General features: G+C 53.4%; 1 protein-coding gene across 1 annotated transcript; it reads right to left on the bottom strand.

Moving 5' to 3' along the window:
* Positions 1-16: 16 nt before the first annotated feature.
* On the bottom strand, positions 17-14,422 carry Ruvbl2 (RuvB like AAA ATPase 2). Its single transcript, XM_004866965.4, has 15 exons — positions 14,009-14,422; positions 12,816-12,870; positions 11,238-11,293; positions 10,331-10,472; positions 9,074-9,203; positions 8,807-8,873; positions 5,852-5,958; positions 5,677-5,770; positions 5,311-5,434; positions 4,870-4,964; positions 4,673-4,791; positions 1,200-1,319; positions 805-934; positions 216-330; positions 17-124 (listed from the first exon to the last, which is right to left on the bottom strand). Exons 1-15 carry the CDS (start codon positions 14,018-14,020, stop codon positions 99-101), a joined length of 1,392 nt encoding a protein of 463 aa, XP_004867022.1. The 5' UTR covers positions 14,021-14,422; the 3' UTR covers positions 17-98.
* Positions 14,423-14,533: the final 111 nt, after the last annotated feature.

The following is a 14,533-nucleotide window of genomic DNA, read 5'->3' as shown; positions in this document are numbered from 1 at the left end:
ACATACACACCATGGGTCCAGCTGACAAACCATTTTATACAAATTCACAGTGTCTGAACTCTGGTAGAAAACAGGGTGGGGTAGGGGTGACTTCCAGCTCATGAGGTGTCCATGGTTTCACCTTCTGTAAAAAGGGAGGCAGTGCAGTCAGGGTAGCTCAGAGGGTGACAATGGCAGGAAGGTGACAATGGCAGGAGGAGGGGCGGGACACTCACTGAGCTCGTTGAAGAGGAAGGCGTCCTGGTACTCCTTCATGTACTGCGTGGAGCGGGATTCATCCAGGAAGAGCGAGTAGACCCGTTTGATGTCATCCACCTGCACCTCCGTGCCCTGGGAGAGTGAGAGGCCTCAGGGGGGCCTGCGCTGTGACCTGCCCACACCCTGCCACACTCAGGAGGTACAGTGGGCAGGCAAGGCAGCATCCTAGGTTCAAATCCCACCCACCTCCCGCCTGTGGGCCCAGCCTCTGCCTCAGTTTCTTCATCTAGGAGATGGGCTTAGCATCTACTTGTAGTCCACAGATACTGAGCACCTACTATGTGCCAGACTGGGAGATACCAAAGTAAACCCAAGGGATGAAAACTCCCTGCCTTTGAAAACAGCCTCCAGAGTTGGGCGCGGTGACGCACACCTGTTATCCCAGCTCTCCTGAGGCTGAGGCAGAAGGATTGCAGTGAATCTGAGGCCAGTCTGGGCTACGCAGTGAGACCGGTCTCAAAACAACAGACATCCAGAAAGAAAACATCCTCTAGGGCTCAGCAACAGCACCGGAAGCCCTGTGGCAGGGCCACCTTGGCAGCTGACCTTGCGTTTCCGGCACACGAGGCTGGCTGCCGTGATGAGCTGAATGGCGTAGCGCAGGGACGTCTCCAGCCCGATGCGAGTGAGCACGGTGTAGGCGTCCTCACTCATCTCCACATCCTCCTCCTCGCACCTGCAGCAGGGCGGGGGCTCAGGTGGGGCCGGGCTTCCGGCTATAGCACAGGACTCAGCACAGTGACCCTGGCCTTTCCCTCCGGGCATCTCATAACCACAGATGCTGAAGGTACACTTAAAACTGGGTTCCACGACCCCCACCTGGGCGCTTTCCCTCCTATCTGTCACGAGAGCATCCCCTCCTTGCTCTGAAGCCCTCCCAGCTCAGGCCAGTTCTGCCCCCAGATGCAGCGCCCAGTGTTGGGCACACCACGCCTTTGCACCGGATACGGAGGATCTGCTTGGTGTCCTTCTCGCTGTACGGCGAGGTGGAGACAATGAGCAGCCGGTCCAGCAGGTCGATGGGGATGCCGTGAGGGCTCTGGTAGCTGGTGCCCCGGATCCTGGGGGGATGGGAGGGAGGCTGTCAGGTGGTGACCGCAGCAAGGGTTCTTGGTCCTCCACCCAGAGTGTGCCACCCACGCTCCACCATGGCCCACACCGGGGGCTAAACACGCTCGACCTTCAGCTGCAGCTCACGTCTCCACACAGCTGCGTCAGTCCCTGGCCAACCCCCCTCCATGGGCTATGTTTGAGCGAGGTCTCTGTGTCCAGGATTACTGGATCAAGGTCCCCTCCCCGAGCCACAGAGCACCACAGGGCAAGGGACTGTGGCTGTCCTGTGCCTGGCTCTAATGGCAGGCGACAGGAGACACAGGCAATCCTTCCTCGGTCACAGTAGCTGCATTCTGTAAAGGCGCTGGAAACACTCAATTAGCAACCAGAGAGCTATAGGCCTAGGGAAACACAAGGTTCTTGACAGCCCCTGCTTACACTTTCATCAACCAATCAAAAAGAAGGGAGGCTGAGGAAGGAAGATTCAAATTCTAGCCCAGCCTGGACAACTTACTGACTTTGCAAGTTCCTGGTTCAAAATAAAAAATAACAGCTGGGTATCGTGGTGCACTCGTGTAATCCCAGCACTTGGGAAGATTAGGCAGGAGGATCTCTCTCACTGTGAGTTTGAGGCAAGCCTGGGCTACACAGTGAGTTCAAGGCCAGCCTGAACTTCGTAGTGAGACTCTGTCTCAATAAATAAATAAACAAACAAATAAATAAATAAAAATAAGGGCCAGGGTTGTAGCTTAGTGGTGCAGCGCTTGCCTGGCAAACATGAAGTCCTGTTTTGATTCCCAGTGCCAACAAAATAAATAAAAATACAATAAAATAACACAAGGGCTGGGAACATGGCACAGTGTAAAGAACTTGGGTTCAATCTGGTACCACAAAAGAAAGTCTAGCCTGCAAGACACTCAACCAAGGTCACAGCCCACAGCACCACATGTGCCTCAGCTCCGCACACACGGAAGACCTGTTGGGCTGCCACAGCCTTCCTGGCTTGGGGACACTAGCTGGTACTCTGCTGTGTAAAAAAGCAACAGACACAGTGCTAAACTGGTCAGGAAAAGGACACATGCTTACAGTGCAGGGTTAGAAAGTCACCTCTGTCCATCGGTGAGTGATGGCAGAAGTGCCCCGAGTAGTGATTTGGAGACTACAAATACATCTGAGCAAGTACCCAGATCCATAAACACAGAATCCAGCCTGTGATCCCAGCACTGGGGAAGCTGAGGCAGGAGGATCACCATGAGTTGGAGGCCAGCCTGCACTACACAGCAAGACCCTGCCTTGAAAAAACAAATAAATACAGAATCTACCAACAGCAAAGACTGGTGACACTGGCTCCTTTCTTATAGGAGATGTCCCTCCCTCTGTCCTGTCTGTCTTGTCCCTGGGCAGTTCCCAGGTGCTGATCTGCTAGTCCCATAAGCACTGTGCAATGGCTCTTCTGGTCCTCCCACTTTTTTTTTTTTTTTTTTTTTTTGCAATGCTGAGGACTGAACCCAGGCCTCTTACATGCTAGGCAAATGCTATATCCCAGTCTCTTATATGTCGAGACAAAGCCCAGGTTGGCCTTGAATTAGTGATACTTCTGCCTCAGCCTCCTGAGTAGCTGGGATTACCAATGTGTTGCCACACTTCCAGGCCCTGCCACCTTCTAGACACAGGACCTTGGGAAATCACTGGCTTTGCTGGCCCGGCCTAAAAAATGGGGCCAAAATGTTCTTTACTCCTTGAATTGTGTTGTTTTTTGTGAGCTGGGAATCAAATGCAGGGCCTAGAGCAAGCTAAGTGTGTGTTTGACCACACAGTTACACCACAGCCCTCCTGAGCTGCTGCAGAAGTGTAAGGAGTCCTTCCAGGAAGCCCCATCCGATCCCAGCCTGGCAGGGCTTCCGCTTCCTTCTTGTCTCCTCGGGCTGAACCATGGACGAGCAGGCAGGGGTTAGCCGGGACTATGGGGCATGGGCATCAGGGACACCTCAGTGGAGGGTTCCAGGTTTCATCCTTCGGGTCTCAGGAGTTTATACACTGCTTGCTTATTTATTATTTATTTAGGTGGTACTGGTGACCAAACTCAGGGCATTTGCAGTGAGCTACAGGCCCAACCCTTTTCAAATATTTTCAAATTTTGAGATAGGGTGTCACTAAGCTGCTAAGATGCCTAGGCTGGCCTCAAATTCATGGCAATCCTCCTGCCTCAGCCTCTCAAAGTGCTGGGAATCCAGGCATGCATCCCCCCATGTCTGGCTCCACTGCATCATTTTTTTTTTTTTTTGGTACTGGGGGTCAAACTCGGGTCCTTGCGCTTGCGCAGCAGGCGGTGAAACCACTGAGCTAAATCCCTGGCCCAACTGCATCTTTATTTTATTTTATTTTATATTTTTTTAATTTATTTTGAGACAGGATCTCACTACATAGCTCAGGCTGACCTTGAACTCACTATGGAGTCCAGTCTGGCCTTGAGATTGTGGTGATCTTCCTGCCTCAGCTTCCTGAGTGATAGGACTACAGGTGTGCACCACTACTCCTGGCCTCCACTGTTATCTTCAGACCAAAAATAATACTAAGAGTTCCAGTGAGTGAATGCTTAGGTCTCAGCGACTTAAGTAATTACAGTGGTTTATGTAATGTCTACTGAGTGTCACTTTTATCCTCTCCAAATTAAAATAAACATCCCATAAAAAGAAAAAAAAATAAATAAAATAAAAAATAAACATCCCAGTAGTGCCTCGCCTGCCTCACAAGTTCAAGGTCCTGAGATCAATCCCCATATCACAAAAAAAAGAAAACAATAAACATCCCTCAGCCCCTTCCAGGTTTGCCACAGCCCCCTGGCGCACCTCCCACAGTCTGGGAACTGCAGCACTTCAGGATCCAGCAGGCCTCCTCGTGGGGCAGAGCTGTCTGCCTGCCATGGGCTGCTGGCTGTCTTGCTGAAGAGAAAAAAACACCTCCCTTTCCTGGGCTGGGGTGTAGCTCCGCGGTAGAACACCTGCCTAGCATGCAGGAAGCCCTGGGTTCAATTCCAGCACCAGAATAAAAAGAAGCTGGGTGTGATAGCGCATACCTGTAATCCCAGCACTCAGGAGGCTGAGGCAGAAAGATCACTGTGAGTTTGAGGCCAGCCTGGGCTACATAGGGAGTTCAAGGCCAGCCTGCACTACATAGCAAGACCCTGTCTCAAAAAAGAAACAGCAAAAAAGCAAGCAAGTCAGCAAAGCACACCTTTCCTGTCTGAGCCACTGCAGTAAGGAGCTCCATCTAACCAAGGGCTCCAACAGGGCCCTGGTTTACTGTGGCTACACCGCTGTTCAGAGCCACCCCTGCCCCACAGGCCTCTGTGGCTGCTCACCGTGTGATGCCCCGGTTGGTGGCCATGATGAGGACGGGTGCCATGTCACTCTCTAGGGCCCGGTTGAGGAAAGAGAAGCTCTCAATGTCCAGCATGTGGACCTCGTCGATGAAAAGCACCTGAGGACCACGGGGCACAGGTCAGCTCCCGACCTGTGCCTTCACCCCCAGGTCCCCCACTGCCCGCAGGCCGCTCACCCCTGGGATAATCTCCGCCTTGCCCTCCTCGCGCCACTCTGCAACCTTGGCGTTGATCTGCTCTCGGACTTCTGACTTGATCTCCCCTGTGTCACCTACAGGAGCCAGAGGTGATGGTAGGGCTCAGAAGAAGAAACGGGGAGTCAGGAACAGAGGGGGCCAGGACAGCGATGGGAGACCCGGATGGAGGATTGAGGGACTAGACTGTGGTGGCAGAGCAGGAGGAAGGCTGAAACGGCCTGAGAGGAGGAACAGGGGTGACAGAAGGCAGGGACCTACCCCCTGCACAGCCCTGAGGGCAGGACTTTGACAGGTGGCTGGAGGAACCACTTACAGATGGAGAAGAACAGAAAGCAGCTCACAGGTGTTGGGAGTGGGGCAAGGAGGGGGTGCTGTGCCAGGACAGTGTCTCAGAAAGCCACCAGGAGCGGGTGGCCTGACCTGAGAAGAGGGCCAGGAAGCCCTGGGTGCGGGAGTTGATGACGTCAATCTCGTGCAGGGACACGGTGTGCACCACCTCCTTGCGCTTCTGCAGCTCTCCATCCGGGCACTGCACGAACTTGGTCTACAGGGTAAGGGTGCAGGCTGGAGCCAGAAGCCATTTGGCCCGGGCCTGGGTCCCTCAACAACTCTGACGGGCTCTGGGTTCGGGATGACCTGACACCACGTGTGGGGCTGCAGAGTTGGCGCCAGGCTGAGGATCCCAGGAGAGACCCGGGGGGAGCGCAGGGACACAGTGCCGAGATGACGGGAGGAGGCAGATGCATCCTGCACAGGACAGTGAGGAGCCTCGGAGCCCACGCACACCTGGGAGCCCATGGCATCGTAGTCGCGGGCGCGCGTGAAGGAGCGGCCCAGCTTGGAGATCTTGCCCGTGGCCTTGTCGATGGTGATCACGTCCCTGCGGCAGGGCAGGGTGGGAGTGAGGAAGGGGTGGCCCGAGGCCCAGGCCCTGGCCCCCACGAGGGTCCCGCGGCCTCACCCGGCCTGGACCTTGTCCTTCGTCAGCGACTCGATCATCTTGGTGCCCAGGTCATAGATGGTCTCCATCTCTGTGGTCTTGAGGGTCAGCTTGCCCACTTTGGAGCCCTAAGAGGGTGACAGCCAGGGAGGGGCTCAGTGGGCACCGACCTCACCCGGACGTGCCAGGGCCCAACCTCTGACTACACAGCTTCACAGCGGGCACAGCACAGGCGACTCTTGGAGAGAGGGACGTGTGACAGTGAACACATACACGGCAAGTCATATCTACGGAGTCCCGAGAGGTGGCGCAGCCTGCAACCCCAGCCACTCAGGAGGCAGAGGCAAGAGCATCACAAGTTTCCACTCTGGGCAACCGAGTGACACCCGGTCTCAGAGTGACATAAAAAGGGGCAGAGATGTAGCTCAGTGGTAGAGGGCTTGCCCAGCACAGGGCAAGCCTTGGGGTTCAAACTCTAATACTGTGAAAAACAAAAAAAACCAAACCCATGAAAGGCAATGTAGTTATCCATTTTCAATCTATTTCCAGCTGGGCGTGATGGTGCAGGCCTGTAATCCCAGCACTTGGGAGGCTGAGGCAGGAGGATCGCCAGCCTGCATTACATAGCAAGACCCTGTCTCAAAAACAAAAACAAACAAAACCCAAGAACTCATTAAAAATGAGGAGCAGGCCAGGGATTTAGCTCAGTGGTTCCTCCACCTGCTTTGCAAGTGCAAGGTCCTGAGTTCGATTTCCGGTATACCCCCCCCCCAAAAAAGAGAGAAGCAAGTGTAGTTAAATATTGGAAGCAGTCTATATGTCCATCAACAGATGAATCGACAAAGAAAATGTGATATTTACACACAATGGAGTACTACTCTGCTATAGAGGGATAAATTTGAGACATCTGTAGGAAAATGGATGCAGCTTGAGATCATAGTGTTAAATGAAATAAGTCAGACACACAGCTTAAAAATCACATTGCTTCTCTTATAGGAAAAATCCAATGTACAAGTAATTTAAAGAGCAAAATAGGGCCGGGGATTTGGCTCAGTGGCGTCGCTGCCTGCTGTGCAGGCGCAAGGACCGGAGTTCGATCCCCAGCACCAAAAAAAAAAAAAAAAAGAGCAAAATAGAAGATAGATAATAGAAAAAGAGAGCTGAGGTCAATCTTTTGGAGATGAGAAGGAGTCGAAGGGATGGAGGGGAGAAAAGGAGCAAATAAGACCCAAGACTGAAATGGAAGGTGACCAGGGGTTAGATGAGTGGGCTTAAGTACATTTTTGGGGGGTTTTTTGTTTGTTTTTGCTTAAGTAAGTTTTAAATCTTCTTTCTTCTTTTTTTTGGGGGGGGGGTTACTGGGGATTAAACCCAGGGCCTTTGCACTGAGCTGCATCCCCAGCCCTTTCTTATTTTTTTAAATCAGTGTCTCATTATTTTGCTAAATTGCCCCAGGCTGAGTTTGAACTTGCAATCCTCCTGCCTCTGTCTCCCAATGTACTGGAACTGTAAACAGGGACCATTAAGTTTTTTTTTTTTTTTGGGTATGGGGGATCGAACTCAGGTCCCTGCGCTTGCACAGCAGGCGGCAAAACCATGGAGCTAAATCCCCGGCCCAAGTTTTCTTTTTCTAAGCATCTCTGGAGCATTTGAAACTTAATGTATAAAGGAGAACTATAAAAGATGAACTTCAAAAGCGTGATACCAAGGGAATGAAGCAGACACACAAGAGCACACTGCACATGCTTCTGCTTGGATGCAACACCCAGGCTCGTCCAGGGACAGGAAGCGGGCAGTGGTTGCAAGGGGCAGGGGGAAGGGAGGGGAGAATGGGCGTGACTGCTAAGGGGGTGCCCTTCCTTTTGGGATGATGAAAATGTTCTAGAACTGGACAGAGGCGACGGCTGCACAACACAGTGATTGTACAACAAGCTATGGAACTGTATTCAAAAGTGGTTCATTTCACATTGTACAATATCTCAAAGAAAAAAGTGGCAGATAAATCATGTAACAGAAAGGTGAAGGGGAACACTACTAAAGCAGACTGAAGCTAGGCATGGTGGTGACACACGCCCGTCATCCCAGCATACAGGAGGCTGAGGCAGGAGGATCCCTGAGAGTTCAAGGCCAGCCTGGGCTACAAAGCAAGACCCTGTCCCCAAAAGCAAAACAATACAACCCAGAAGACCTAAAAGGCATGAAATATAAAACCCTAGCAGTTCCCTAGCATGCATGAGGCCTTGAGTTGGATCCTCAGACTGAAGCACCTGGGGATAAAACTGAGGAGGCTGCAGGATGGGAGTGTGGGTTCGGGCAGGGACCCCTGTGGAGCCTTGGGTTGAGGGGACAGCAGGAGTAGCGGGTCCTGAGGCCTGGCAGAGCTTTAGTTTCCCACCTTAGCAGTGGATATGGGGCACTTGCTTCACAGGAACTTATAGATTACACTCTTCTTCTACCTGTTCTATTTCATAACAAAAACATTTTAAAAATCCATAGCTTAAAGGGAAGAGAGCACAGCCCGGCCTGGTGGTGCATACCTGTGGTCCCTGCACTCGGGAGAGACAGGCCAAAGGATCGTTGTGAGTTTGAAGCCAGCCTGGGCTCCAATCAGTTGAAGGTTGACCTGAACTACACACAACGAGACCGTCTCATCTCCCCAACCCAGAAGAGGGAGAGAGAACAAAGCACATCTCTTGAGGGGGCGGGGGCAGGAGCCCATGGGTAGTCAGTCATCTGAACCCCACAGAGCATGTCCTGAAGCCTAACCCTGCGGGATGAACGACTGGGAGCCTCCAGAGAGCCTCTCATGGCGCCACCGCCTCAGTTTACCTGCTCCCAGTGGCCCTGCAAAGGGATGGACTACTGCCACCAAGCCAACACCACAGCAGGCGTGCGGGCAGCTCCGGTCTACAGCTGGGTTGACCCATGGGCACGAGCCTCGCTCCACCCTAGGACCCGCAGTAGACACACACTCACCGTCCCCGTCGCCGGCCGATCAATCTGGATCTCCACCACCTCCCCTTCGATGATCTCGGTCTCCTCCCTGGCCGGAGAGCAGATGTGAGGCCACAGCCTGATGCCTGGGCTCTCAGGAATCGGGCAGAGGATAGCAACCAGGACCAGGGCCACCAGGGCGACACAGCGTCCAGCAGGATGGGACAAGGGGTGCCGGGCTGGGACTGGGGCTACAGGGATAGGACAGGGGACGCCAGGACTGGGCCCCGAGGCCTGGGAGTCACTCACTTGATGCGAACGCCAATGGAGCGGCGGAAGGCCTGTGTCAGCGCCTCAGTCTTGCTCATCTCCAGGGAGAAGATCTCGCTGCCAGCAATGGCCGTGAATGGGGTGTCGGGGCCCAGGGCCTGTGCCATGCCTGGGCACAAGGCGGTCTGGCTTGCCAATGGCTTCTGGCACCAGGACCCAATGCCTCCTCCGAGGTGGGCAGCTCAGGGATCCTTTGGTCTCAGAAGCCACTGCTGCCACACTCCCTTCCCTCCAGGAGGGTAGGAGCCTCCCTGTTCTAGCTGCTTCCATTATTCCACACACACATCACCTCACAAGGGACTACGTCTGTGGCCACTAGGAGTCAACTAGGAGCTCCTTAAAGTCAAGGCTTGGGACTCAGTCATGTGTCCTCTGGGCGCATCCCTAGGCGGGGTGCTGCAGGACATCTGAGTGCTGCTTCTTCTCGGAAAACCTGGTTGTTCCTTTGCTCCTCACTGCCTGGCCCCACAGCCTGAGAGGTGGGAATGAGTGGGATGAAAATGGGTCACTGCTTCCAAGGCAGTGAAGTGTGAGTAGGGTTTTGAAGGCTGGACAGGAGTTTAACACAGAAGATGAAAAACAGCTGTGGTGCAAAGATCATAAATCACTAGCAGGCTGCAACAGAGACTGTCTTTCTCTTCTTCCTTAGCATTAGAACCGTCATTTTATCAGTTGCAATAATTCCAATTAAAACAATTAAAAAGAAAACTCTTCAATGTCACAGCTCCCTTTGCAGCACAGTGAGAAGATGTGATCAATTTCTGGTCAATAAGATAAAATCAAGGACGGGAGATTTAGCTCAGTGATGCTGCCGCCTGCCTCGCAAGCACAGGGTCCCGAGTTCAATCCCCGGTACCAAAACAAAAAAATAAATAAATAAAAGCAAAAATTTGTGGCATTTCCAAGAAAGGTGCTTGAAGGGGGAGCTAACTCTATGAGGTACACCTTCATTGCAATTCATCTTTCTTCCTGTTGCCTGGAATATAAGTAGGAAGGTTGGAGCTTAGGCTGCCAACTTGGAACATGAAGTAACCTTGACATGTAAGAGAATGTTGAGGCAGGAAAATAGAAGACTTCATCCAATTGCTCACTAAGCCCTAAATAGCTGATGTTAGACTCTTACGAGACATAATGAACGCTGAGTGTTTGGGGCACTGCCTTTTTGAGTTGTGTGTTAAACTGAGTCAAACTCGACCCTTAGATAGGAGGGACTACTGGCCCCAGGAAGCCTCTTACCCATGGCAATGGCCGTCTTTCCAGTGCCCGGCTGGCCTGCAATGAGGACTGCCCGCCCAGCAATCTTCCCCTCTCGGATCATCTCCAGCACCACACCAGCTGCTCGCCGGGCTGCCAGCTGACCCACCATTCCCTGTGAAGCCTGAGGGCAGGAGGCAGGAGGATGCATTAGGTCGCTCACTTTCTGCCCAGCCACACTGCTGCCTGGGTCTTCTGAGAAAAGCCAAAACGTTCTTCCCCACCCCACATTTTCTGTTGTTTGGTTCTTTTTTTTTGTACCAGAGATCGAATCCAGGACCTTGTGCTTGCTAGGCAGGAGCTGTGCCCCTGAGCTACATCCCTGGCCCCTTGCTTGGTTCCTTTGAGACAGCATCTTGCTATGGAGTTCAGACTGGCCTTGAACTCACTATGGAGTTCAGACTGGCCTTGAACTCACTATGGAGCTCAGGCTGGCCTCTAACTCACCCGGGATCCTTCTGCCTCAGGTTCCCAAGTGCTAGGACGACAGGTGTGCGCCACCACACTTGGCTCCACCCCAATTTTTTAGGACCAATAAAATTCTATGTGTGTGTGATACTGCAGCCTGTAATCCCAGCAGTCTGGGGGGCTGAAGTGGGAAGACTGCAAGTTTGAACCCAGCCAGAGTGACTTACCAAGACCCTGTCTCAAAATTTAAAAAAAATTTAAAACAATATCTGGTGACGTAGCTCAGTGGAAAGGCCCCTGGGTTCAATCCTCAGTACAGGAAAAAAGAAACATGAAAAACCAGCTTTAGGTGTGGCTGAATTTTTAACTAGGCATCCAAAGGTCTGAGAGATCAGAGCACAGCTCACGCTCCCCAGGGCCTGGGACCCCAGCCTCAGGCCATTGTGGAGCAGCTTCCAGCCTACCCCAGCCCCTTTCCTACCTGGCGCGGCTCCAAGGCATCATCCAGCCCCAGTCCCCGTATGTGGGAGTGCGCACCTGTGTATGAGAAAGAACAGAGGCTCACTTTTCTGCCACTCAAGGAGTGTGAGGTGGAGGTGAGGGCTGCCTATGAACTCCAGCTTCCTTCTTGGTCAGATGGGGCCCAAGCCTCCACCTCCTTGAGGGACAGCTCCCAGGACACGCTGTACCGGGGCTAAGATCATTGCCACCTGGTTGGCCACATCATCGTCCCAAGAACTAACTGGAGGACTAATGATTACAATTAGCTTTGTGCTGTGCTTGCTTCAGCAGCACATACACAATTAGCTTTGTGCTTACGGCTTACATGGCACTCACAGGTACTAGTTTCCTGCCACATAACACTGAGAAACACAGCCCAGCTACTGTCACCCTGGAATACTGGGCATCAATGACAACAGCCCCAGGTTCCTATCTATAAGGCGCTCAGGAAGGCTGGGGTCCACACTCCAGACCACACAGCCAGTGAGAGATAAGACAGATTCTAGTGCTTTTCACCAGGACACAGAAAAATACAGCTCGTGGACCAGTTACCTGGGAGGTTACAAAGCCTATGGGAGCCAGACATGATGGGATGCCTTTGTACTGTGACAGCAGAGTTGAGTAAGTTTCAACAGAGAAAAGATTTACCACCTGGCACTTCAAGAAGAGATCTGCCAAGGGGCTGGGGATTTAGCTCAGTGGTTCTGGTGCCTGCCTTGCAAGCGCAAGGTCCTGAGTTTGATCCTGGTATCTGCCCCCGCTCCAAAAGAAGAGATCTGCCATCCCTGTACTAGCCTGGGGGCATCCAAGGCCAACAACTGGGCATGGCTGGTCCTGCAGTGTCCTCAGCTGCCAGCAGGGCCAGGCTTTACCGGTTAGAGCAGCACTGGCAGGCGCTATATTCAATTATGTTTTTGGATTTTACTTTCACCAAGGAGGGGAACTATTTAGCTCCACTTGGAGATGAGGAAACTGAGGCACAGGGGGCAAGAAGCTTCTGGGCCACAGCTTGGAAGTAGCAGTGCTCAGAGAACCCAGCAAGGAGCTCCTGGAAGCCACCCTCCAGCCCTTCCTGGGGGCACTGATGGCGAATCCGACACCTACTGCCCATAGCAGCGTCCCTGCTCTGTGTGAGGCACGCCCTCCCGGCCCTGCTTTGCTTCAGCTTCCTGAGTGACATGGTCTCTCTGAGACTCAGCTACCTCAGCTCACACTGGGGTCACAGTCACACTCTACTCCCCTGGGGACACTGTGAGGGTTCCACAGCACACAGACCCGTGCACTTGGGTCACCTGCAGAGTCTGCTCTGCCTGGCTCCATGATGGGGACGCAGTCTGGGTTTCTGCAGGAAGCACAGGCTGGTGTGCCAGGAGTACGGGGCACTCAGCTCAGACCAACCCCACTGGCACCCAGAGAAGCTGCACTTGTGACCACCTGGCACCTATACCAGGAGCCCCCCCTGGAACTTGGGCTCTTGCCATCTTCTTCTCCCTCAGGGCCCTGGACAGGAGGGCACCAGCAGGTGGGGTCGGGTGCTGCTCCCGTCCTGCTTACTCACCGATACGCTCGATCCTCGTCACATCTCGGATCTCTGGGACTTTGGTTGTGGCGGTCTGGGGGTGCAGGAAGATGCATAAGAAGGACCCTTGTGGTATCCTGTCCCCCCTTCCCATCTGCCAGGAGAAACTCCTTTCCTGCACAGGCAGGCAACAGACCGAACCCCAGTCCCTGCTGCCACACTCAGCTGTCACCAACGGTTCGGCGATCAGCCCCATGACACTGTCTCAGGAAGACAAAGACAGTCACAGTTCTGTCCTCAGGGTGGCAATTACTTGGTGAGTGATGGTGTCTTCCTCACCCCCAACAACCATGAACTCTGGACCAGCCAGAGTTTCTCTTCTACTTCACTATCCACCTCTTCCTCCCTGCCATGGTAACAGCAACAGCCTGAACTCTCTCCCCAGCCCTTCCTCCCTCAAGAGTAGGGTCACCATGGGGCATCTGGAAGTCCAGCCCTGCCCCCAAGTTCCGGCTACGTCATTTCTTCTGGAGCAGGTGCCCAGTGTAACTTGTCTCATAGCCTTGGGTCTCACACTCACTCATTCACTCATTGACACATTCAAGCAGTAACTTACTGAGGGTTCACACCGAAAGGTGCCCTGGATCAGGGGCTAAAAACAGGAAGGCAGCACAAACAGTCCCACAACAAGAGCCCAACCTCTGCCCTAATCCTTTCCCCTTCCCATTGACACAGTTTTAGTTCTTATCACTTGTTCTGCTAAAAGCCCACCAAGGGATGTGTAGGAACGCATCTGCTCTTGTCCCTTGAAAACCAGGGGCATTTGCCCTATGAACAGCCCAAGGTTCCCAAATAGACTGGAGCCCAGGATGCTACAACCCTCATCAGACAATGGAGCAAAAGACTGCACGACGGGCCGCTGACCGTGCCCAGGGTTGGAGTTGGGAGTTTAAACCACGATGGGGATCAAACCTGAGATTACAGGATACCACCTGTTTTATTTCATTCTCTCAGACGCAGGACACCAAGGGCCCAACTGCCTCCTCCCTCAGACCCGGGGGTCCGGGCCCGGCCTCCTCCCTCAGACCCGGGGGTCCGGGCTCGGCCTCTTCCTTCAGACCCGGGGGTCCAGGCTCAGCCTCCTCCCTCGGACCCAGGCTTCGGGCCTCTAACCTCACCTCCCTCAAATTCGAGAATGCAGATTCACTCCTCTTTCACGCGCCTACACTTACCACGGTTGCCATGATGCTCACCAACCGCTACAGTCCTATCGGAAACGGAAACTCGATAGCAGCGAGCCGTTTGGCCCCTCTAGCCTGCCAGGTCGTCCAAACGTCTCGATGGTTCTTCATAAATATGTAAACTCCCCGTTGGGGCGTGGCGGCATTTTTAGAGCCCGCCCACGCGGCCCTGCTGTTCTGAAAGATGGGTGTCGTCGGGAACTCTTGTGTCCTTTCCCAACGTCTCCTGGCTCCTCCTCCTTTTACTCAGCCCCCACCCCTGTTGAGGCTGATTGCAAAAGTCCTAATACTTCTTTTAGCAACCACACGTCCTCCACGCTCCCTTTCCTTTTCAACCCACCCTCTTCTTCCTCCCTACTTGGGGCCTCCGCCTTCTGGTTGACACATCCAAAATCCAATCGCTTCTGTTCAGCGCAGGGGCAAACCCCGCCCCCTGGAGCTCTTCCGCAGCTAAGGAGGTGGAGGGTGGAGCTAACTGGATCTTCTTCACCAATGAGGAGAAATGGGAGTCCTGCC

Source organism: Heterocephalus glaber, unplaced genomic scaffold (assembly GCF_053883595.1).
Source record: "Heterocephalus glaber isolate CG9 unplaced genomic scaffold, H.glaber_assembly_v1.0 deba00001744, whole genome shotgun sequence".
Classification (NCBI taxonomy): Eukaryota; Metazoa; Chordata; class Mammalia; order Rodentia; family Bathyergidae; genus Heterocephalus; species Heterocephalus glaber.
This window is presented reverse-complemented; position numbering and strand designations above follow the sequence as displayed.

What these genes read in the sequence shown, in the direction of transcription:
- Ruvbl2 (XM_004866965.4), bottom strand. An exon ending in AAAGACGGCCATTGCCATGG is followed by an intron (nt 9,204 to 10,330) that starts GTAAGAGGCTTC and finishes CCTTGTGCCCAG; the next exon opens with GCATGGCACAGGCCCTGGGC. An exon ending in ACGATGCCATGGGCTCCCAG is followed by an intron (nt 5,435 to 5,676) that starts GTGTGCGTGGGC and finishes CTTACCCTGTAG; the next exon opens with ACCAAGTTCGTGCAGTGCCC.